General features: G+C 45.1%; 1 protein-coding gene across 2 annotated transcripts in view; it reads right to left on the bottom strand.

The window, feature by feature from the left end:
- Window positions 1–4,142: 4,142 nt before the first annotated feature.
- CFDP1 (craniofacial development protein 1) overlaps window positions 4,143–26,113 on the bottom strand; it is a 101,888-nt gene continuing 79,917 nt past the window's right edge. The window contains exons 6-8 of one of the 2 annotated variants that reach the window (XM_031456797.2): window positions 13,796–13,954; window positions 4,922–5,001; window positions 4,143–4,446 (exon numbers count right to left, since the gene is read on the bottom strand). In XM_031456797.2, coding sequence (XP_031312657.1) covers window positions 4,421–4,446; window positions 4,922–5,001; window positions 13,796–13,954 — 265 coding nt within the window. In that variant the 3' untranslated portion in view covers window positions 4,143–4,420. The remainder of the gene's footprint in view (window positions 4,447–4,921; window positions 5,002–13,795; window positions 13,955–26,113) is intronic. The other variant, NM_001319876.1, reaches the window with a different exon arrangement.

Genomic DNA, 26,113 nt, shown 5'->3' with positions numbered 1-26,113 from the left:
CGTCCCTTGGATATCTCTCCATAAGGAGGCTGACAGAGGTGATATAAATTTAAGCATGGAGTTGTATTACTTAAAAAAAATTATCTTGAAATATTACAGATAAATAGAAAAGTATAATAAATGTCTGTGTCCTCACCTCCTAATTTAAGATTTAAAACCACATCGTTAAACAATGCACCTTTGTTATCTTTCTTTGATCATACAATCTTCCCTATCCCATGAGAGGTAACCACTAATGCTGAATTTAATGTTTACCCTCCATTTGTTTATATATATATATAATTATATATTATATATATTCTGAATCAATGTACATCTGCTGTTATGCTTTAAAAATTTTATTAAGGTGAGATTCATGTAACAAAATTAACCGCTTTAAAGTGTACAATTCAGTGGCACTTAGCGCATTCACAACGTTGGGTAACCATCACCTCTGTGTTCACATGCTTTTGAACTTGTGTAACTGGAATTACGTATCAGGTCTTTTGCAACTTAATTTTTGCATCGATGCTGCTTAAGAGGTTCATCTGTGTGATGCATGTAGCCCTGGTCCATTCATCTCACTGCTATGTCGTAGTCCACGGCGTGGCTATTTCACAACTGATTCTCTCTCCTGATGGGCACAGGGCGGTCTCCAGGATTTTACTATCACTGATAAGCCTGCCTCCTTGTGCACATGCTGGTGCTTCTCTAGGATGTCAACTCAGCAGTACAGTTGCTGTGTCATGGGCCAAGTACAGATCCAGATTTATCAGACGTCACACAAGTGTTCTTCAAAGTGGTGCTAATTTATACTCACAGAAGCTTGGCTGTCTTTGGGAGCTGGGAGCCAAGTGCACAATTTAATTAGAGTAACTTAACACTTGGATAGTATTTTTCATTTAATAAAATGCTGTGGGGTAGGCAGAGCAGGATTATTAAGCATTCTCAGAAATCTTTTGAGGACAAGGAATCTGAGATGCAGAGGGACTCGACCTCCATGGCAGTGCTAAGATGTGAGGTTAGAGGCAGGACGCCAAACCCGGTGTCCGACCCTGACAGTGCTCTCCTTACGGAACTTTCTCCCCTTTACTTGTCCCACACAGCCACCTCGTCCCATACTTGCATAAACCTCAGTCTACTCCATTGGCTTTCTGAGAGTACAACAATGAAAGCTCACTGGCAGACCCTGGGGAGAAGCCCTGGAAAGGAGGGTCTCTGTGGTCTGGGCCATTCCAGGCTGCAAGGAACCAGGTGGAATCTTCTGGACTTCCACAGCCCACTTTCCTTGTCGTGGTCAACTTGCCTGTGCACAAAGACTGCATCTGATAGTGTTGTTAGGTCTAGGTTGCTTTAGGAGGGCATGGGGAAAAAAGCTGCAGAAAAAAAGAAAGACTTTGCAGGAAAGCCCGAGGCAGGAACCCCGGGCACATCTGTAAACCCAGGGAAGGAGGTACAGGGAAGGCATTTAAGATACCTCGACTCTCCAAGGTGCCATCACTTGGGCACCAGCCCCTCCTCCCCTCACTCCCTGATGCCAGGCAGCATCCTAAAGATAGGTAAAGAGAGGGCAACACTTCCTATCCTATGAACAGAAACTTGGTTCTGGGGCAGGACTTAGTGACACCGCCCCACAGGCCTGTCCGCACAAGGCCTGAGGGCTTCTAGGTGTGGCAGCATATTCCCCCTACCCCTTCACAAGCTGCCCCAGCCGCAGGCAGGACTGGAAGCTGAAGCTGGGGTGCCTGCGCCTTTAGTGTAGTTCTGACACAAGCTTTCAGCACTTGGGTGTGCCAGCTGCCATTCTTTTCAACTGCAAGCAACTCTTCATCTTGGCTCTTCTGTCCCCTGGCAGTAAAGTCTTTTCCAACTCAGAGCTGGGATCCAGAAGGCAATGAGAGGCTGTCTCATCTTGCCTGCACTGCTCTCGGCCTCCTGCCCTCTAGTCATAAGAGGTAGGTGTGATCACTGGCAGTTTGGCAGTCTGACCTCAGGCAAGTTTCCTCTTCTGGTACAGTAACAAACATGTAAGGAAGCACCAGGCACGTGGGACCACGCCATCATTTTTTTTTTTTTTTTGATGGGGATGGTGTGGTGGGTAAACAGTTCAATTTTAAGAATATATTTATTTTAATGGAGGTACTGGGGATTGAACCCAGGACCTTGTGCATACTTGGAGCACGCACTCCACCACTGAGCTCTACCCTCCCCTTCCCCTACTTGTTGATGAAGCTAAGAGCTTCCGAATCCTTCCCCAGGAGTCCACCATCTTGCACCAATTCTTAGCTGTACACTTGTTCTTTTGTAATTTAAAAACAAAAGTCATGGACTATTACCCTACATGCCTGAGCAATTTCAGTTCTGGCTAAAGACTGCTACCAAATGCCAGAAGTCTGCACTCTTGAGAGCCTGTTCCAGGTCCTTTCCACCGGCCACGCTGCCCACACCACCTCTGCTCTGCTGAGGCCAAGAAGCAGCACAGCACCTGGAGAGTCCTGCCACCTGGCCCTGCTGGTCCCTGCAGCACCATCACTCCACTCCGAGCTTCTCCCCGTCCTCCTGCGATACCAGCAATTATGAACCGGGGTGCTGGGCTCTAGTCCAGTTCCCCCTCCTCAGCTCTGCGTGCCGCTCACTCAAGATTTAGTTCTTTTTAAATTTTTTTTTCTTGAGGTATAGTCAGTTTACAATGTTTGTGTCAATTTCTGGTACAGCACAAAAGATTTCGTTCTTAATGAGGCCCTTCTCCCCTGGAAACCTCATGCAGAGTTCCTAATTAGAGTACTGTGTTCCTCAGGAAATAGGTGAGCAGAACACATAAAGAAGACTGTTTTATTCTTTGACCTGATGCTGTTTTAGGGCAGTTTTTTCAGGAGTGGGAAGGTACCAGATGCCCTAGAAATCTGATGCATCCATCTGGGATAAGAAGACAAAGACTGATGGCAAGAGTGAGGCCAGGAAACTTATCTCTCAGGGGTTCTCTGGACTCCAAGGACCAGCCAGGGGTGTCCGTGGTCGTCCTCCTTGGTCATCTGTGCCACGGCAAGAGAGGCGCATGGTGCCTGGTGAAGGAAGGGCTACCAAGCTACGTCTTGCACTAACTCAGGCTTTCCACTCCTCTCTTCCTGCAAACATTTCCCTTGGCATTTCCCGACTCCCGGATAAAGGGATGCCATTTCCTTTGGGAGTCAGGCAGATTAGCTTTGACCAAGTGTAGATGTGAAGAGCTAGAAAAATATTACCCACCTGTTCTTAAAAACTGTGGGCTATGTTTCAAACAAGACTTGGCTGAAAAAGGTGACTTCTGGTTGTAAATGCACAGGCCTCAATCAGCCTCACCTCCCAGCCTGGCTTCAGTAAGCAACCACCCCCATAACAACCATGCAGGGTGGACAATCCGGTCTTGGCTGCATCAGCTTCTGTCCATGTGTCAGGGGACTGGAGGGGGAGACCCCACACGTGTGACATGCGCTCATCTCAACCCTATGAGGTATTGGCGTTACTCAGGCCACTTATTGGACCAGAAAATGGAGGTTCAGAGAGATGAGCTGTGGTCAAGGTCACGTAGCTGGTAGATGTCCAGGCAGAATCTGAATTCCAGTCTTTGGAATCCTACCTTCCCCTAAAACAGTCCATGTTACTCAGGACATCCCCACTGCCCGCCCTCAGGAGCAGGTGGTGGGGTTTACTGCTTTTTTTAACATGAAGTTTGGAGTTTAAATTTTCCTAAGGAGTTATTAAAAAAAAAAGACCTTCAGCATCTTCTTTGATAAACCAAAAATTAAAGAATTACTGAGGTGGGAGCATATCTGAAGTTGATTTTTAAGTTGGGAAATGGCTGAAGGAAAAAAAAAAAATCCCTAATTCAGCAATAACATACCCTAATGTTCAGCCTGATATTATATTAGTAAGTAGGAATCCCATACAGGAGGGAGGACATAAGGGGAGAAGCCCAGTGGAACCGAGAACAGAACTGCCCAGGGCCTTGGTGTCCAACACCGGCCAGCCTCTTCAGAGAGTCCCACAGCCCCCGAGGTTCACAGGAAGGCTGGTGGCTCTCTCCACCGTGGGGATGAGACTGGCTTGGGAGGTACTGGCTGGGCCTGGTGGGCTTTGCAGCAGAATTGAAGGGAGGCAAGGGGTGTCATCTTCACCAGCCTCTCTCAGGACCAACTTGTATTTTTTTATTTGTATGCTTTTAAGGGCAAATTTTTAAAAGTGAAATGAATGAAACCACATGGGATCAAGATACAAAGACAGAAATTTGATGTAGAAAAAAGATCTCACTGGGAAACAGTTGAGAAACACAAGAACATTTCACAGACAAGAAGCTCACGTTGTAAACAGGATTATGCTGCTCTACGCTCCCCATCACATCAGGGTTTCATTTTGCTCAGCCTGAGATCTCGCTCAATTTCAAACTGCCTGTGATCCACTCGGTCTAGAAAAGCCTTCCGTTCAATGTACCTGGAAGGAAATGAAGACGTTTGTCAGCAGATCTAGTAAGAGAAAATGTCTCGTCTGCACCTTCCCGTCCCCCCAGGTGTGAACGGGTCCACTTGGCCAGTGGGATCATCGGGTTACAGCAAACACGAACAGATGACCCCAGGTGGTGCCCAGAATGACCACCATGACTCTTCAGAAATCTGATTCAGACCACTCACATTTGGTCTCAACAAGGAAGTTTCTGGTTCAGATGTAAATTAAAATAAAATACCAAGGAGAAAGCAACAGCTTATCAAAGGGAAAGTATATTAGAGGCTAGAGGCAGGGAAGTGTTGCAGTTTTGTAAGCAGGTTTTAAGGAAGGAAGAACACGTGCTCAGTCAAGCCCAGGTTCACAGCCTGGCTCTGTTACAAGTTAGCTGGGCCGTGCTGGTCAAGGACCCAACATCTCTGAGCATTATTCTCAGCAGCAAAACAGTGACATGGTGTTTCCTCACCTTGGTGGTGTGCTGAGCTGGTGCAGCAGAGAAAGCTATGTACCCTGCACACATACATCCTCCTGTGGGAAAAGGTGTGTCTGAAAAGGGGAAAAACAGGGAAGAACTACTCTGAGGACTGCAGTGAAGGTGAAGTGAGCTGAGGTGCACATGGTGCTCACTGTGGAAGGGATTTAACTGCCTGCAGCAGTTTCCCTCCCCTCACCCTTCCCTCCTGTGTATCCTCCACCCAGGGGGGGCCAGGTGCTTCCCCGAGGATGACAGGAGAGGCCTTTCCCTAAATTTCTCCAAGGGAATGAGATCAAGTGCCTCTGTTGCCCACAGCCCACATTCAGGGTCCCCTAAAAGACCCAGCTGGAAACACAATGGCAGGGCCTGCTTGTAGGTTTGATGTCAGCCCTCATGGTCAGGTTGTCAGATTTAGCAAGTGAGTACAGGATGCCCGGTGAAATTCCAATTTCGAATTCCCTGGCAGATGGGGAAGCCACAGACACTGTGGGCCTCTTCTGATAAAGTGAAAAAACGGGAGATTGTGCTAGGAAGTAGACACACAACAGAACAAAGTCACCTTCCGTCTATCACCAAGGGATCCTGACTCTCCAGTGGTGGCTACTGACTCAAAATCGAGGATGGGCTTCGTGACACTACAACCATCAACCTTTCCCAGCCCACCAGCTCTGGGAGAGGATCATTGCAACATTAGTGGTTTGACAGCAGGGTGCTTTAACTGCCCCTTGAAGTTCCAGCTCAAGAAAGGGGTGAGCAGTGGTTCAAGAGGACTTTAGGACCTGTTTCAAGAAAGTCATTACCCAGGGCTACCTGTCTGAGAGAGTGGACAAGGGTGAGCATTCGGGGTCGTTCTTTTCGACTTTCCTTTAAAGAAGAGGAAGTGATACTTAAATCTGGATGCTCACTGAGCATGAATAATGACCTTGCAGGTTCCTGGAAGCTGTGCTGGGTCCAGCTGACCTTGAGAAGATCAAGAGTAAGGCCAGGCTAGGTGCTAAACAGGCAGGTGCAGGCTGAGTTCAGGTTTAGGGAAGGCCTCAGGCAGCAAAGAAGAACACAAGTACAGAATGCAACCGAAGTCTCAAGGGCAACCTAGACAAAGGCAATCAAGGCAGGTTTGGCAACTTAATCTGCTCATTTGCAGCACCTACAGCTGTTGACAGGATCCCTGCAATGGCTTTGGTTTACTGCCAAGAGCTGACCAGGAACAACACTTCCACAGGACATGGACTCCATCGCCACCGAGAGAGAAAAGGTGCTGAGGATGAGACTGACTCTAACGTTTATTATGTTTGTGACTGTGGGCAAGAAACCTGGTATTCAATTTTTCTTACCTCTACAAAACAGGAATAAAGTTACAATACCCCTCTGACAATGCAGGCGCGAAACTGAGAGAAGTACATTGTAAACAATAAAACCAAAAATGGCTCTGAGCAGTGTGGGGCTCTTACGTCCCACTTCTGACCTGACTGTACCACTACAAAGCCTCAGAACCAGGACAGCTGGAACAGGGGCCAAGGGACCAAATGCTCCAGAAGAAGGGCTCATGCAGAAGGCTGCCTCCTCCAAGGTGGCTGGAGGGGATGCCCTATTTAAACTGGGTCTCAGGAAATTTTCTGACACCTTAAGCAGGTTATAGTCCCAGAAGAGAACCACCAGCTGACAGATGCAGGGTTCTTTTCTGGTCTGTGCCCAGCACTCCTGGGGACCCAGCCTCCATAAGCAGGACCATCCCTTCCCATCACTACTGCCTCATGTGGCCCATTTAAGAGGCAGCAGCTCTTCACTGTCATTAATAAAACGTGCTAATAGCATCAAAACCTGAGTGATTTTCTAAGCTTTTCCTCTCAGAACCAGGTTAGACACAGCGGGCTGTCATCCTTTTAATCTTTCAACCCAAATTACTTTCACTGTAGGGTCACCATCCGCCCAACGGTCAGGGAAAGAAAGAGCACAAGGAGGCGCAGGGACCATGAAGCAGGCACAGAGCTGAGGACATCTGAGGGCTGAGTTCTTACTCTGCTCTGGGCAGAGCCAGCAGGCACTCCGCAGAGCACAAACCCAAGGAAGGCGGTGAACCAACACCAGAAAGTGACAGGCAACACAAGCACTCATAGGCTGGAATAAAGCTCCATGATGGATGTAATAAGAGACGCACTTTTTTGTCCTGAGAAATGCAAGGGAAAGAAGCAATCAGCCCAATATCGCAGGAGCCTCGTGGAAGAGGAGGTGACTTGCAAATGCCTCCAGAGCCAGAGTGATTTTAATTAAGTTTCTCCTCCACTGCTTTCCTCCCATCTCACCTCAAGGTTGTGCTGGTTCTGAAAGAGTGACTTTTGTGGGTCAAGGAGATAGATTCTTCGGAGAGAGAAAATTATTTTCTCTGGTTTCTCCTTCACGTCGTCCCAAATCACAAACACACATGGTTTCCAAACACGGGGTTCCATGACCTTCAATCTGATTGCTAGCAGCAGCCAAGACCAAGCCTGTCCTCTCATTCTCTCTGCACTGATCCTTCCCTGAGCCTGCCGGCCCTCGCCTCAGCCGTGTGGGAGAGGCACTGCTGATGGTGAACACTGCCGGGGAACCCGGCATGATCTGTTACAAGGCTAGAGGGAAGCAGTGCTACTGCCATGAATGCAGACTGCAGACATCAATCCCGAATTTCTGGACCTCACCCTGGGAATCTGGGGCTCAGAGGAAAAGCAGTGATTTTCTGCTGTGCAGCTGACTGTCTTTAGTACAGACATTTTAAACAACTCTGCTGACTGAAAATGATGCCCGGGTGGAAACACCACTCTGATATATCATGCCCTTTGTTCCTTGGGGGTTAATTCTAATCTTACTAGGTTCCAAAACAAAGCCATGGCTGTCTGATAGTGGGATGGGCATTTGCACAGCACCATGGCTCAGCACCTGCTCCAGATGCTCCTCTGGGTGTGGGTGAGGGGTGAAGCAGAACCTGCCCTCGGGGGCTGACTGTATATGAAGCAAAACACACTGACACACCTGATCAGTTGACAGTGAGTGTGATGAAGATCAAACAGGGTGGTGGGACTGAGGGTTCCTGGGGTGGGGCTACTCCAGACACCGGCATCTGAGTGACAAACAAGAGCCCACTGTGGACGAGGACCTGAAGGAGCAGTGCAGAGACTGGGCTGCCATAAGCAGGGGAGAAGAAGGTAAGAGGTGGGCACGGTACAGCTCAGGGAGGGCCCGGGACACCAAGGGAAGGCGGTCAACACTGATTTCAAGTACTACTAGAGGGCTTTCAACAGGGAAGAGCTGACAAATGGTTTGTATTTTTTAAAAAATCAGGTTGGCTGTGATGAGAATGGAGGAGAGTGGAGGAGAGCGGAGGAGAGGTACATATCGAGAAGCAGGGAGCAGAGCAGATGCCCGGGGCTTGTCCTGGAGGGATGGCAGGTGGGCTGCACTGAAATTCTATCTTATGATAGAACTGTCTAGTGACTTTCAGGATGTGAGTGGAAAGAGGATAACTTCCAGGGTTTTCCTTTCATTAGCTGGGTGAATGACTTTCTGAGATGAGTGGTGCCATTTTCTGAGTAGTCTGAGGAAGAAGTTTGCTTATGGAAAGAAACCAAGTACAGGTTTCTCCTGCTACCTGAAAGTAGGACGTTCCCATGACATCTCTCTGAGCTGAAATGGTGTCAAGTGAAGAAGCAATTATCTTTTTTGTGAAAACAAAAATCCTCTTCAGGTTTTTTTTCAGTTAGTGAGAACATGTAGAGCAATATTAATGCAGGTCTTTCATAAAAGCCAAGTGGTGTAAAGTGAACTTTTGAAAAGAGAGGGATACCTGTATTTGGTTTTGGACATTAAGTTTGATATGTGTCTGGGACATGCAAATGGAGATGTCAACTAAACAGCTGATACTGGAGTCTGGAGTTCAGTGGGATGGTCGGTCAGGCAGCGGATGGCTTTTTTGGAGTCATCAGCAGAAAAGTACCTAAGCCGTGGAACTAGTGTGCTTTCCTGAGGGAGAGAATGTGAGGAGAGATGGCTGCTTAGCACTCAGCCCTGGGACTTCCCTACTTTAAAAGCCCAGAGAAGACAGGCCAGCCAGGCAGATTGAGAGGAGACGCCCCCAAGCTGTGCTGGCCACAGTTGTGGGAAGTATTCCTGAAAGGTAGGCGGGAATACACCAGGAAGGGATTTAGAAGAATAAAACACCCGGCCTTCCAGTGATGCCCTAGACTTGGCATGGTCAGTATTGGCAGATGGAATAAAAAAGAGTGGGCAGGAGACTTGGTGTGGGGGGGTAGGGTGTGGGAGAAGGGAGGGGAATCCTATCTATAAACATGCTACACATTCCCCTACTCATTTAATTCCCATAATAAACCTGAGAGTATAGTGAAGTTTCTACTTCAAGGATGGGGAAAGGGGGCTGAGCACACGACAGGTTGGTAGTAGAAGCAGGGTACGAATTCAACTTCAACTCGGCTTATCGTAAAATAAAACACACACACACACACACACACACACACACACACACACACACACACAGAGAAAAGTGAGTAAAATGGGCAAGGCAGATGAATCATAAAGCAAGCATACATACGGCCATCACTAGGTCAAGAAGGAGAATGTGGCAGCCCCCAGGAAGCCCCAGCAGAACTCCCACCTGACACCCACATCCATCACCCAAGCCCAGACAGGTGTGTGCTTGCCCACATTTCCTTGCTTTCAAGTTTCTGTTTCTTCAGCACTGCAGTCTGGTTGTGCCTAATTTTGAACTTGACATAAATAGATATATTTATGTATTTTTTGCGCCTTGATTCTTTACAAACTGACCTAATGGACACGTATTTATCTGTTTTTGACCTTCATATAAATGGAATTTAAACACATAAATAAAATAAATGGAACCATACTGCACGAACTTCTTTGTGCTATTATGTATTGAAATTTATCCACATTCATTCCAATTGCTAAAGAGTATCCCAGTGTGTAAATGTATCACACATTGTCTAATATACTATTGATGAAAAAAATCTATAAAGAGGAGACTTTCATCTTTTCCTATGCTGTCCTCGAGGGGGCTTAACTTCCACCTTCATAGTTTTTGTCTTTTTGTCTCTGAATTATATTCTGGATAATTTCTTTGATTGTTTTTCAGTTCACATATACTCTTTTCTGCTGGCCCAACTACTTATTAAATCTATCCATTTCATTTTTAATTATGGTTATTATATTTTTCATTTCTAGAAATTCTGTTGCATCTTTTTCAAATCTGCTAGGCCACTTTTAGAGTTTCTTCTTGTAAATATTTTCAAGTTTCTCTGCTTTTACAGAGGCTTATACAGGAGGCTTAATTGTATCAAAACCTGCATCTGATATTTCCATTGTCTAAATTCTTTGCAGATCTGATCCTGTGCCTACTGTTTCTCAAGGCGTTTTGCTTCTTGTATTTTAAGATAGCAAAATACTCTAAAAAAGTTGGACAGTAATAACCCAATACTGACCAATGTAGCTTCAAATTCTATCAAAGCTTTATAAGGGGAAAGATAGGATAGAACTTACTGAAGCAGAATTACTACCAAAACACAAAAAGCATGACAATCTTTTAACCCCAATTTCATCTTATTTTAATCAGAACTGTATTATAGGGATATTTTTACCACCATTCATGATCTAGATTCTCGTATATGAGAAGAATTTAAATACAGTGCATGTAAAAAGGTCACAGTCTCGTAATAAATAGGGCAGAGGCCAGTCATTACTCATAGGTAGCTTTTTTGAGATGCTATCAAATATGACCTTCCCCCCGATGTTTTAGCAGAGATCACTTTTGTTCTAGAGTAATACCTCTTGGCATGTGATTCCCCATTTATTCCCTCAGAGTAGACTCTCCCCAGGTGGCCTCTGCCCTTGTGGGCATCTGTGTAAGAAAAGCTGGGGCCGGACCAAACAGACCTTACAGGTTTGGTTCCTGTGCTTCCCTCCCTTCGACACTGCAGCACTGGGCACACTTCTCAATAGATATCTTGCCCTTCTCAATAGCCTGTTCTGAAAGTTGGCTCTCTAGTTATAGATGTGCCAGAAAGGCGTACCCAGCAGCTGATTGCTCTCATTTTTAGAATCTTAATGCTGTGGTCTAGTGATTCTCAACCCTGGTTGTGCATTAGAAGCACATGAGGAGTGATTTAAAGATACAGGTGTCTGTGACTCATTTTTAAAAAACTGAGGTGTAACTGATTTACAATATTATATAAGTTTCAAGTGTACACAATTTTCAGTGATTCACAATTTTTGAAGGTTATACTACATTTATAGTTATAATAAAATACTGGCTATATTCCCCATGCTATACAATGTATCCCTGTAGCTTACTTATTTTATACATAGTAACTTGTACATCTTTATCCCCTACCTTATCTTCCCCCTTCCCTCTCTTCCTGGTAACCACTAGTTTGTTCTCTACATCTGTGAGCCTCTTTGTTCTATTCCCTAGTTTGTTTTATTTTTTAGATTTCACATGTAAGTAATATCATATAGTGTTTGTCTTTCTCTGTCTGACTTACTTCACTAAGCACAATACCCTTCAAGTCCGTCAATGTTGTTGCTAATGGCAAAAGTTCACTCTTTTTTTTATGGCTGAGTAGTATTCCCTTATATATCTATACCACACAGATATCTCTGACTTCTGATTCAGCAGTGCACAGAGGTGGTCTGGTCATCTGAACTTTGGAAACACTCCCAGAAGATTTGCATGCTTAGCCAAGGTAAGAAGCAGGGCAATAGTTCCTTCCCTGGACCAGGGTTGGGTTGTTTCATCTGCCAGCAGGAACTAGGAGAGACAAGTGAGTGGAGGTGTTGGGTGGGGGTGGGCACTGGAGAGGGCAGGTGAGAAGAGCCAAAGGCAGAACATGGAAGTCATCAGATCTGGTTTGGAAAAACACAATCAGATCCGTGGAATCATCTGGCCGAGGCAGCGGAGGCTCAGAGAAGAGGGAAAAGCAGCGCTTAGAAGTTGCATGCTATTAGTAGTTCCTTAACCCAGTTAGGTGACTTTCCAGTCTGGAAAGTCCTCACTGGGCAGATGGCCTTTTTAATTTTGTTTTCTCTTCCAGCCTACATTTTATTCTCTCTCCCTTATCTTCAACAGCACGGCTCCTTACTTTTACAAGACCTTTATTAACAGAATGAACACTGTCTAACCCATATAACCCATCCTCAGAGAAGCAATAAAGTCTGGCACACACTGGCAGTCCCTCTGCCGCCTCAGCCCAGCAGGTGAACGTGGAGAAGAGGCAGGGGCTGAGTTACTAGGGCCAGCTCAGAGGCGGCGCTTCAGGGCGTGTGGCAGAGGCCTTCTCTGGGTAACACTGACTCCTACCTGTGCTTTCTTGTGGGCCTTCCACAGATGCTGTGGCACTTCCCTGTCTGTCCTGTGGCAAATCATCTTTGACAGACTGACTTAGAAGTCTGATAGTTAAAAAAGCTCATGAAATCATTAAAAAAAATTTTTTTCACATATTGATCGGCTTCTAGGTTCATTCAAATACTCGTGAAGCCTAATTTAGAAAAATGACTCCCCAAACAAAAACCGCACCTGTCTTTATTGTAATTTAGCTTATAAATAACCTGAAGGACTACCCCTTTAACACACACCTTTATGTGACAGTGACAGGTGCTCTGCAAAGGGCTTCATGTAGACAGGCATGCCTCATTTTATTGCGCTTCACTTTACTGCACTCTGCAGATTCTGTGGGTTTTTTTTTTTTAAACAAATTGAAGGACTGTGGCAACCTTGTGCTGTCAGATGATGGTTAGCAAATAAAGTATTTTTAAATTAAGGTATGTACCTTGCTTTTTAGATATAATGTTTAGCAGACAACAGTATAGTGTAAACGTAACTTTTACATGCAAACTTTTGGGAAACCAAAAAATTTGCATAACTCGCTTTACTGCAATATTTGCTTCACTCCCGTGGCCTGGAACCAAACCTGCGGTATGTCTGAGGTCTGCCTGTGCTACGCACATATAGGTATAATACATATATCACATATAGTGTCTCATGAGGGCCACACAACCACCCTGAGGGTGGTATCATTACCCCAGCTTTACTGGCGAAGAAGCTGAGCCTCAGTGATGCTCAGTGACTGCAGGGAAAGCCCTGCCGGAGAGGCAGGCCGGCGGAGCAGCAGGGCCACCTGATGGGCATGATGCTTCCTCAAGGGCAGGGAGCATGGACCTTGTGCCATGAACCCACCTCTGCAGCAAATCTGTTCTTGGCCCCTCTGAGGTTTCTAAGTACTCACTGAACAGTTTTTTTCTGGATGTCCCTATACACACAGTCATGAACATCCTCTTTGTATTCCAAAGTGAAGAGGAAGAAGGTGCACATTATGGCATGGATGCTGTCTGAGAGCTAGTGTGTTACACAGGCTGAAGCCATAACAACATGGACAAAAACATCCCACAATAATGTGACAACATCTCGGCACTCTTCTGGCTCTGTTTCTGACACACTGGCTTCTCAGGTCAAATAATTCAGATGAGGCCAAGGCTGATACAGTGAGCCAGGTCTGACCACGTGAATAAACAAGGTGACTTACAGTTCATGGGGGTTGTAATTCAGCAAATCCAGGCTGGCAGACGTGACTGTTCTCGAGAGAAGAGCTGCTCACATGCCTTCCCACCCCCTTCCTGTCACTCCAGTGTTTTCCTCGCTGACAGGACCCACCCACGTTAGAACTCAGCTTCAATGACAAACCAAAGAGTTCACATTTTTCATTTCATTGTGAAAAGCTTCTGCCTGCCTAAATTTGGTGGCGTGTGTGCAGTGAATGATTTCAGAGTTTTTAGGATTTTCAGAGGAACAAAATTGCTAGTTCTTACCCTTCCTTCCCTCGATTGTGGATGGCGAGCTCTTCGCCAATGCCCTCTTCTTCCTTGAAGCTCTCCCAGTCCAGCTTGGACTTCTCCAGGGTGCTCATCTTCTGCTTCTTGGCTCCAATTTTCCCCAAAAGATTGCTCATGCCACTTGATCTCTTTAATCTAGGGAAAACAAAGACATGAAACGTGTAGCATGTTAAAAACTCTCATTTCTTGATTAATGGTTTTTCTGATTGGCACAGAAAAATCCCCTAGATTCGAGCTACTTATCTTAATGGAGCCATGTCTGCACCTAGGGTACTTCCTGTCTGGTGTGGCAAACACCTTAGGAGACTGCCTCTGACTGCTCTAATGACTGAGGATAGGAAATCCTGAAGCCCTCTGTATGCCCTGCGTGACAAGCAGGTCTCTGCGTGCAAGGAGGGAGAAGCACAGCATGATTCAGACTTGGTTTTAGAATCACATGCCTTGGTTCATATTCCAGCTCTAACCGTGTGACTTTAGGCTAGTTGTTTAACTGCATCTGCCTTGGTTTCCTAATCTACAAAGTGAACACTTACTCATGAGGCTGGAGTGTATCTTATATGTAAAGTGCTTAAAAGAGCACCTGGCACAGAGTAAAGGTGCAGGAAATGTTACCCATCCTGAATCACTGTCATCATCTGAGCACTAAAGCCCCAGGGAATTCTTTTAAGAGAAAGAGAACCAGATTCCAACACTGATGAGCAAGAGGTCATAGTATCTTAAAAGGACTCTAAGATCAGTTTCTTTTCAACTCCTGTGAGTCAGGGCCCTGGTTTTTCCCAGGAGGTGGAGAACATTCCTCATCCTAAAAGCAGGGAATTTATAGCCTGTGTTCTACTTGCTGATGATGCTATCATGGACGGTGGGAGAAAACCCACATGCCCAAGTTCAAGTCTTGGCAGGTCAAATATTTCCTGTCAACATTAAATGTATGTGATAAAATAAGAAAAACAGAACGCAGCTAGTAAGAAGGTGGTACTAGGGGAAGGAATTATGGAAGGAATGTGACTTTTGGTCTCTTTAGAAAGGAAAACAAGTTATATACTAGCATACAGGAAACTAGCAGTCATTTTCTGTTTTACTGGGATATGCGAGTTAAAACATTTAAAAACTCTATGAGCTAACATCACAAGGTGTACTGACAACACTGATAGTAACACCTCTCACTTGCCTAGAAGGCTAATTCTCCAAGCACTTTCATAAGCATTTTCTCATTTATTCTCATCACTGCCTGTGAAAGAGGACCACTGAGTTTCAGGAGGAATCTTTTAAGACGATCTCGTGTCTCTCGTGTCTCACCAGCCATTCTGAAATCCCACCTCTTGCAGCATAGTGCTGGGGAAGGACGGCTCACTACCTCTGCCCTGGAGTGAAGTGACAAGCCAATGTCCACACTGAATACAAGACTCTAGGGGCTGAAGAGTTACCCACTATGCTCTCATTCTATTCATGCCAGTGAAGAGGATGTTAGCTTCCCCGTCATGGTCACATCCCACTACATACTTCCAGCTTAAGATCAACTCAGAGGAGGCTGGGTCGGCACCATCATCCTCACTTTGAGTTAGACAAATAAACAAAGTGCAGAGAGGCTACATGATACAACAAAGGTCAAACCAATAGAAAATGCAGATCCAGGATGAAGAGGTCTTTCAGGCTCCCAGTGTGGTGCCCTGCGCTGTCTTACCTCTAATGTGAGAATTTACTTGAGAGCTTTTCTGACAGCTATTTTATTCCCAATTTGCTTAAGAATTTTCTGAACAGCTCTTTATGAGCCTTCAATTCATAGCTTCTAAAAATTCCTTCCCAGACAACTCAGTCCCTACCACAATCTCTCCATCAGTACACAGACTATATGTGACCAAGAAGAGATCATGAGTGGGGATGTGGAAACTTACTATGGTTCAAATCTCTTCATGTCTCACCTGCCTCACTGCCGTTGCCCTGGTTCTCATTTTACATTCTCTCTCCTGGATAATTCAGTGGCCTCCTCACTGGTCTCCCTGACTTTCATTCTGTCCCACCTTCACTTACCTGCTCCAACTGGCTTCCACTCCACATGCTGTCATTAGAGTGGATTTTCTAACATAAAGCTTATCCTGTCTTTCTGCTTAAATGTCTCCTCCCCAACCCTCTGTTGCTCTTACAATAAAGTCTAAACCCCGCCACTTGCAAAGTTCTTCCTGATCTCTCTCCTCATCTGCCTCTGCAATCTCTGCTCCAGCCATACACTCCCCATGCTGCACTTCACCTCCCCCTGACTCCCTCCCATTCATCTGTTCTTGTCTCAACCTAGAAATCACTTCCTCCAGGAGGCTTTCCTGGACCCCTCCCCCAACCTCTGGATCAGATACCTCCTGCAGGTGTTTCTATTGCACTCCAGTTCTCTTTGTATTATAGCACCAATCCTTGTGTAACAGGTGCTTGAGGACTCTCCTAATTTCAGCTGCCACCACACTGGTCAATTCTGAGGAAGCTCAGAACCACAGCAGACAATATCCCACCAAAAACACATACCTGGAGACTTTCCATTTCTGGCTGCAGGGTCTCCTTTGACCCTGCCTACATGTCACAAGCACTGTGGTGGAGTTCATGCCATTAGGGTCACCCTCATGGGGACAGGAGCTGGTGGCTAAATGACCCAACCTCTTGTCCTCACACAGGCAGTTCTGGGAGGCATTCTGGATGCTTCTCGGAAGTTCTGGTGGCATCAAGCCCTCGTGACCTTGGAAGTGCACTCTTGTATTGGCTTTTCCTCCTTTCCTGCCTCACTTTCCCCACCCTCTTAACTCCTGTTTCCTGGGAAGCCCTCTCAAACAAACTACCTGCACTCAAAGCCTTACCTATGGTTCTGCTTTGCAGGGACTCTAACTAAGACGTTTAGGAGAAACATGATTTTCCTGTGCCGCTCTATCTCTCTGCAGAGACTTAAGTCCTGGGCCTCCAAATCTCTCTACAGCACACGGATACAGTTCTGCAAACAGTGGATGCTCAGTAAAGCCAACAATGTCACCTAAGTCACAGAACCAATTAGTGGGAGAGAATCAGACCTTTGTAGAATAAAAGGTGTTCAGAACACTTTAAATTGGGGAATTCTAAGGGGAGGAATTTCCATTTGTATTTGCCAATCAGCTCTCAGCAACCCAGGGTTCCCCATTTTATCTGGGCAGCACCACAGCTTTGTACACCGTCTCTCCCCCTCTTCGTCTACAGCTCTGACGGTATTACCAGATTATTCCATCTTTTCAACAAATCACTCTGAGAAATCTATTGGAAAATGATTTTTGCTGCATAGTGGTGAAGAGGGTTCTAGGGAAGGAAAAAAGTCACAATCCCCCTTTGCCTTGTTCACTATTTTTTTTGTTGTTCAAATTATTTTTAATTGTATAAAATGGGTCTTTTCTCAACTTTGATGCTGCTATGGACTGAACCCCTTGGGTTATTTCTTTCTTTTTAAAAATTATTATTATTTTTTAAATTTTATTTTGTTGTTGTTGTTGTTCACTATTAAACATCAGCAAAATGTCACCTGTGCTATTATGCTCTGGGTCTGCCTGTGCTGGATCATCAACATGGTTTATGATTTCCTAATCTGATGGTCTTGAAAGGAAAACTACCCATCTTTTATTTGAGGCTAAATCAAAGTGGAATGATACATTTACAGTAGCAGCCAAAACATGCAGAGGTGTATCGTCACTGAGACAGACACTTTCTTCCTGGAAGCTGGCATCTCATGCTCACTTCCCACCTTGACATGGGGCTCTAGTTGTGCAATCCTGGCATCATTCCACTGCAGCTTTCAGAAAGGCAGATCTACCCTGACCTTGGCCCCATCTCTGCTGTTAAGGTTCATCAATCAGGCTTTCAGGAAAGCTGAGGCAGATGGGAAGAGTCAGCTTCTGGGCAGTGGCTGCTGGCTCTGCGCTGTGAAGGAACACTGCAGAGAGCACCGAGGCTGAACAGCTCTCTCCCAGAAGTGCCGCTGCACTAGGAGGGAGTTAGCACTGGTGTCCCATGGAAAACTGGGGAAGGGGAAGGTCAGAATTCCCTTGGAGACTTCTCTGCTGTCAGCAGGAACCAGTGCAGTTTAAGGCATCAGAGCAACAGAAACACTGACTTCTCTTTGTTCTGGATCCTAAGCCATAAAGGCAAGGGACCACCAGAAAGTCAGCTCTGACAGCCCACCCCTCCCCCTAGCTGTGGATTTTCTGGTCTTCGGTTTTTTTTAACTTTTTTTTTACTGAGTTACAGTCATTTTACAATGTTGTGTCAAATTCCAGTGCAGAGCACAATTTTTCAGTTATACATGGAACATACATACATATATTCATTGTCACATCTTTTTTTCACTGTGAGCTACCATGGTCTTGGTTTTAAAGCAGGGTGAATTGTGCCACAGAAACCACAGCACTTCATTCAAGAGGACCCTCATCCACCTGCTAGAGGTCAAAGTTCAAAGGAATGTGGTGCCCTGGCTTCCTAACAGATTGTATCCAGAATGTTATACTCAGACATGTCCAGAATATTGTTCCTAAGATGCTTTCAATGTAACAATGACATTTCAACCATCTCCTCCTACTCTACTGACCTCACTACCATAAGTTCCATGAAAGGACTAATCCTGCCCGAGAGGCATGGCTTCTGCTCTCCCCAGTTGGCTTCCACGCTGTAAGAGGGAGTGGCCAAGTGTCTGGGTACACTGGTCAGAGACTCTTACTAAGCCTTTTTTCCGGCGTTTTCTGTTCACTTCTCCATCATTCAGTAATTATCTCAATTCCCTTCCCACCATACCTCACCCGGTGTGCAGTCCCAAGACCAGACACCGGCCAAGACATCACACAAAAATGATTGAGAAACTCAAAAAAGTAAAAGGGCCAAAAAAGGCAAAATGACTTGTCTTTTTTCTTTCTGAATTCAAAGTTTACAATGATAATTTGCTAGACTTTTTCTGCTACTTTTCAGCCCCCAAAATGTAAGTTTAACAAAATTTATTGCAACTAAATAATAAATTCCATCCTGCTGAGTCTGTTATAAAGATTACTATAGTAATTCTTTGCTCCAGCCCCATGAGCATGGACTCAGATTCAGACAAATGACTCATTTTGTAGCAGAAGCGCTGCTTTATCTGGCCACCCTCAGTGACGCTCTGGATCCTGCTGTTTATTTATAAGAGGTACTGGAAAGGAGCTGGGAAAATAATTCCTTAAACAGAAATAGAAAGGATGACAGGACACAGCAACTGGTTGTGAAGGAAAAGTGGGAGCATCTTTCCTATGATCTTTAAAATCAGCCTCAGGCACCCAGCTGTCCCACAGGATAGAATTTGAGGTTTGGGAATGAACTTCAAGTCATTCATTCATTGAACCCATCCGACAGAAATTACTGAGAAATTACACCAGACACCGTGCTTGGAACTGGGGATACAAAAAGATATAAGGTATAATCTTTGGCTTCAAGGAGAAAATCTAGGAAAGGAGAGCATCATACAAGACAACTGTAACTACATACTGTGAGGACACAAAAGAGGGAGCAGTTGAGAGGCTATTTAACCCAACCCCTATTTTAGGGATGAATTAACTAAAACCCAAGAACGTAAGAAACCTGCTCAGGTCCACAGTGGGAGACTTGGGGCCAGTATGCAGTGCTTCTGACACCCAGCCTGTCTCCTCCACCTTGTTGATGCTGTAGTTGATGACAGAACCTTTGCAGGTCCCTTCCACACTCCAACTTCACTGCTAACTGGTGGTGGGGTGGGGTGGTGTGTAGTGCATATTCTTATTTTCCCAGAGCTCCCTGTACACAGGGCTCATGTCTTACTCATTCTTGATGCACCCACAGTGTAGTACAAAACCTGGCCATGGTATGTGATCACTGCATATTTAATGTGATTTGACAATGGATTTATCCAAATGATTTTTTTCTTATAACAAAAAGGACTTAACACTACATTTGCGCCAACAGGAAGGAAAGGAAGTTCCAAACCTGAACCAGCAAGGATAGGGTCCACACATGTGCACGGAAGCACTACTGACCTTCACTTAGCACTTCAACACCCAGAGCCCAGCTCAAGTCTATACCTTGCGTCTCGTGACTTGCATAACCACTAAAATGCAAATTATTTGCAACAAAGATTCTTTGGCAGAGATAGGCAGTTTCCTCAGTATTTGTCATCCGTTTACACGGCAGGAGTAGACTTTTCTGTAGCTCACACATGGACTATTTTCCAGAGTCTGGAACTGGTATGGTACTCCCTGAGAAATGGGAAGAAAATTTATGATGAAAATTATTCATCATAGTAAGAGCTATCTGCTTGAAACCACTGTTCTCTTTCAGATTTAGCTGAAATCCCTAAGAATGGAAAGTAAAGTCCCAGCCCCTGGGCCAATTTCATTCCCCACTTGTGTAAGTCTCTAAGTAATCTCCCCAAAGCCCAAGACCAGATCACTCAAGGAAATGGACTAGAAGCCAGGGGTACATTAGGAAGACAGTTTAAATCCCAGTCACTTCCCAACACTGTACTGACAGTATTCTGTAGGACATGGGGCTCAGAAAGTGGAAAGCCAGAAATATTGACATTGATACAGAGCCAGCCACCCCACCTCAAAGGCATCTATCAACAAAAAGTGAAATAAAAGCTGGAAAACAGCAGCAGCTTCACCGTTTTTATACAAATAGAAAATGATCTACTTCTCAGTTTTATTGCTCTGATGTCAACCCAAGAATGAAGAGCACTTAGGTTTGATCTGCTTTCAGCTGCTCTACATCTTTGTAACCTGTCTATGACACACGCCTGATAATTCTGGTGGCAAAAGTCCTGAATTCTAAGCTCTTTTAAAACACTGCATTACAGAAAGCCCTTTCCATCTCTTCCTTCCCTACCTATTAAGAGCAGAGGTTTGTTTTGCCCTGCTCTGGCCTCTGAGCTGATGCTGGGAGGACCATTTATTCTAGCTGACTTGGTTCTATTTAAATGGGCAGCTCTGGGGGAGGGGATAGCTCAGTGGTAAAGTGTGTGCTTAACACACACAAGGTCCTGGGTTCAATTCCCAGTACCTCCATTAAAACAAACAAACAAACAAATAAAAACCTAACCACCCACCCCCACAAAAAACCTAAATAGATAGCTCTTTCTATAGAAAATACATTATTCATTCACAGCCAGTAAGACATGAACTGTTCTCCCCAAAGTAGTAGGGGTCCTCTAACTGCAGGCTCCTGATCTCTGTTGTGATCAAGGGCATTCATTTTTGAGACAAGCAATTGGGGTTAGGGCCTCTCAAGTGACACTGACATGGACTTTTTCTCTGGGACAAGCTAACTGACCTGCTGGGCAGTAGTTTATTAGCATCATACACAAAGAGAAAGTTAATGTCCTTTGTGAAGAACAGTCCTCCGTTGGTCTACCTCTCTGCTGAAACAGCCAGCTCAGTGGGCTTGGGTCCCTTGCCACAGAAGGCAATTGTGTGTTTTTACTGTTGTTCATTTTTATTAATCTGCCTAGTTCACACATCTCAGAGAGGGTCAAAGTTAGACAAGCGTTAGGAGAGTGGGTCCTCTAACACACCCTGCTTCAGTGAGGCGTCTGCAATGCTTGGTCCACACACACAGCACAGAGAGAAATGCAGCAGGCCTGGGGCTGGCGGGGTGTGTGTGGGCTGCTCTGTGGGATGGACCGTGTAGGCACAAGAACGCCAGTGTGGTCTGGTGAGAAGTTTCCCTCAATGTTTGGGTTTGAAAAATATCAAACTGACAGAAAAGGTGAGAGCAGAGAACAATTATCTGAATGCTCTTCACTTGGATTCACCAATTAACGTTTTGCTGCATTTGCTTTCTCTCTCTAAATTTTGGGCAGGGGTGACATCATGCCCCTTCACCTCTAAATACCTTGCGTGTATCTCCTCAGGACATTCTTCTGTGTAAACACAACAGCTGTATTATACCCAAGAAATTTAACATTGGTGTCAAAGTCCATATTCACATTTCCCTCAATGCCTCCCCAATGGCGTTGACACTTGTTCTCCTTTCCCTCCCATCAGACACCAGGTTTGAGGTTTCCTTGGTCTCCTGCCTTTTGTTTTGTTTGTTTGATTTTTGTACTTTGATAGTCTTTTGCACCTAGATTGGTTGTCTTACAGAATATTGCTTGTTTAGGATTTGTCTGTTTCCTGTGGCAAGTATGCCACGTAGATGAGGGTGGGTACTTCTTATGCACCATCACAAAGTGATGGACACATAGTGTCAGGTCAGCCAGGTCTCATGATGCTGTGACCCCTTGGGTAAAGTGGTGACCGCCAGAGCTCTCAATTGTAAAGGTACATTTTCCTCTCTGTGATTAATTTGTAATTAGTGTGTAATATGCAGGATAATATCTTCAGGAAGTTCAGGAAGCTCTGACTGCTTATTTCTGGTGCCTCACCTACAATGCTTTGGCCACGTCTAAGGACAGACTGGTGTTGAATGAATAGTTAAATATCCTATTGGAGGGACAAACATTCAGAAAATCCCAAAGGGATCATAGAGCTCTGGCTGTAAGGAAGTCTCTAAAAAGTGAAAGAGCAGTAACTGGAGAAAGGCCAAGGCTTATGAGATCATCAGCAGAGTCCTAGACTAGACCTGCCAGTGGTGAATAGAGGTCTCTGGCCAACACGGAAGCATTCACCTAGATACCCAATACTCTTCTCAAGCGCGAGGGGGCCAGAGTGCATAGGGTTAAGTGACATGAAGTCAGTGGCAAAGAAAAACCCTCTGGCCCTCCCACTGGACCTCTAGGAAATGATACTTCAGAATTTCCCTTCTCCTTTGTCCCACTCCCATGTGGTTTCATCTCACCCCCTGGGAAAGAGATAATGCCACATCCCTTCCTGCCTCTGCTCCAGCAATTTCCTTCCTTATACCATTCCCATGGTGGGGGTCAGGGCAAAGCAGGAAAGGGCCTCCACCATTTCATAGCAGTTGGGGAGTGAAGAAGGCCTGCGGGCTCTCCAAGGAGGAAATGTTTAGTTTATTGGGAATGAGGATTATGCCTGGGGAGGGAAGGGATGCTTTCCCCTGAGATGCAACCTGCTGTTGCTTTAATTTGAATGATCAGGCACAGCTGTGGAGAATAATTTACTGACCAACACAGACCATTTACATTTCTGAGACAGAATTTTAAAGGAATTATTAAATACAGCTTCTAACCGAGCTCATAATGACATTTTTCTTTATGCAGAACCCTGGGAGCTCAACTAAGGGAGGCACGTCTTGTTTTCCAGATACTGGTTCCATATGGGCTCCCAACCAATCCCAGCCAGAGGCCAAGGAGTCATGAGGCGGAACTGGGATCTGGCAGCTACTGCGTCAACGGCCTCAGAGTTCTCGCCACAGAACTCTTGCCTTCCTGCTGTGACAGTGCCCAGCTCTAAGGATTCCTGCCTGGTGTGAGAGCAGGAGCCACACTCCCCCACAACACTCCCATCAGGAACAGAGCCCCTCTCTAGGAGAAACCAGCAACGTGAAAAGCAAAGCACAGGGCTTGCAAGATGTCTGTGCCCTGACTATGGGCTGGCTGCTGACTCAGGGGTTGGCATGCTTCCTCAGCCCTACCTCAGAGCTCTGCTTTTTCTTTGACTTTCAGCTTCTTTTTCTCAGGCAGGTTTCTATCTTCTCATGAAAATGTCTGAGGATGTCTACACAGAATACATATTAAATTCCTGGCCATCTCCCAGGATGAGATCGGGTTAAAGTTTTAGGATGTGAGGGGTGTCTTCTGTCTGACCAGAGAGACCTCACTGAAAATGAGTCATGCCTGTGGTCCTTTCTAGAAATGGGTAGGCACATTAACCCACATGGCTTTAAATAAAGTGCATATGAGCTGGCTAGTATACATTTTGCAAAACTGCTCCCCCTCTCTCCCAAACTTATCACCACTACTAAATAAGCGTGTTAAATTCCAAATGAGAAGGATATGGACGTTGGACACAGCTGGGATTCCTGACACCTCAAAGTACTGTCTGGAGGGGAGTGTGCTTTATGGTCCTTTCATTAGGTGAGGGTAAGTGGTAAGAAAGGTCATTTTTCAGCACTGGGTGCACCTTCCTGGGCCCTGACTCCAAATCCCTCCCAGGGTGGCATCTGTACCACTAGGCACACACTCACATGCCAGAGCATCTTCTCAGCCTCCTAGATGCCACTATCCTGCTAATTTAGTGGGCCACTCAATGAGGCCCAGTTCTGCTGCCGTCCAGGGGGCCACTCCCACCTGTCCCCCAAAACTCAGGACACATAATCATCTGCAGTTTTCCCCTTGTCACAGTGCCCCTCACAATCCAAGTTTTAAAGTTCTTGGGAAGCAATTGTCTGCACAAAGGTGATCAAAAGAAGGGGATTGTTTTCAAATCTGAGCTCTAGGTGTCACTTTGCTAGGCAATGCCACGGATTTCAACAAAGAGAAATATCTGTTCCCTCGTAGTCTGGTAGAGAAAACAGAAAACTTTCTTTTTATTGCACTCAGGAAATGGTTTTCATAGATGTTAACCGCAGCTGGGCAATCTGTGTAACCACAACATAGTTTCTCTTTAATAAATGGAAGATTTTTACCCATTGCATCACTGACCACCACACAGAGAACTCCCACCCTCCCCCTCCAAGGCAAGAGAAAACGATAGCGTCTCTTTCCTTCACCCGCCAGGAAGGGGCTGCTAAAGGAGCTTTTTCACTCAGAAACTCAGAACGCTCTGAAGGTTCCCGTCATCCAACCCTACTGCTGAGTGACGGCCGGCCCCTGGACAGAGCCAGTTTCTCTGCATACAGAACGCCTCCCAGGAGCCTTTATGACCACGATCCACAATGGCCATAATGTACCTAGTCCTACTGAGGAAGAGTTTTTCTCTAAGAATGAAGACAATAAAGACAATAAATCAAATATATAAGCTACCGAATTTACTTGTATCCTAAAAGAACTCTGGAAAATCTGATGCCCAATCTTTTTTTATTCTCAGCTAATACTTTCAAAAACAGCTTCATGGAGATATAATTCACATACTAAAGAATTCACTCTTTTAAGGTATGCAAGCCAATGGTTTTTAGTATATTCAGTTGAGTAGCCGTTACCACAATCTAATTTTAGAACATTTTAACATCTCATCAAAAAACAACAACAAAAAACCCTCCTCATACCCACAGTCACCCCCATTCCTCCAGCCCAAGGCAGCCACTAATCAACTTTCTGTCTCTCCAGATCTGCCTACTGTCTCAGCTAACACTTTTTTGTTGTTTTTTGGTGGGAGAGGTAACTAGGTTTATTTAATTTTTTAATTAGGTTTAGTTTTTTTTTTTTTAATGGTGGTACTGGGGATTGAACCCAGGACCTCGTGCATGCTAAGCATGCACTCTACTACTGAGCTATACCCTCCCCCTTCTCAGCTAATCCTTTTAAATCATAAGTTTAAGACTATACAGTTGGTATCTGTTACAGCTTCTTATAGGAAACACATTTAAACTTTCAATTGGTCCTCTATGCTGATGGTCTTACATAAATTTCGTAAGGGCCAGGAAAATCAGAAATCCGGACTGCACACAGGGATGTTTGAACATCTGAGCACTGCCTGTATGTCTATGTCCCACATGTCACCAATACTACTTTGGAGCTGTGTTTTTAAAGCAGTGAGGGACAGAGACTTAGCACTCAGTGCAGAAACCTGCCCCTGCCACTTAAGTTTTTTTTTTTTTTTCAAATCTCTAGGTGAGTACATTTATCTGAACCTCAAGTAATCAATTAGTAAAATGAGGATAATAACTACCTTGAAGTGTGATGATTAATTGAGATATTTATCAACTCAGCCTTTATTTATTGAGTGCCTGTGGTATGCCAGACTCTGCTGGTCACTGGAGATAGAAACACAAATTTCTTACCCTCATTTAATTCATTCGCTAGAGAAAGATGTATGAACAAGTCATTAGATTATGAGAAAACTGCTACACAAAGCAAGTACAGTAGGAGTCTAACAGTATGAGTTGGGGAAGGCTGCAGGGAGGGAGGGCTAGTGCCTGAAATCTGAAGGACAAGAAGGAAATGCCACCAGAACAAGGTGGGATAGAGCAGTCCGGAAACAAGTCATAACATCTGCAATGTGTGTAAAAGCATTTACTGGCACATGCTGGCACACAGCAGATAATCAGTACTTCCTGTCTTCCCTACTCTTAGCCTCTCATGTCTTTGAAAAGACGCTTCTCTAGAATCCAGAAAGAAATTAAAGTCTTGCTGCTGCTAAGGAAAAATGAATGAATCTGGGACTTTAGGAGTTGTTTGTTCTACCTTTT

Source organism: Camelus dromedarius, chromosome 9 (assembly GCF_036321535.1).
Source record: "Camelus dromedarius isolate mCamDro1 chromosome 9, mCamDro1.pat, whole genome shotgun sequence".
NCBI classification, from domain to species: domain Eukaryota; kingdom Metazoa; phylum Chordata; class Mammalia; order Artiodactyla; family Camelidae; genus Camelus; species Camelus dromedarius.
This window is presented reverse-complemented; position numbering and strand designations above follow the sequence as displayed.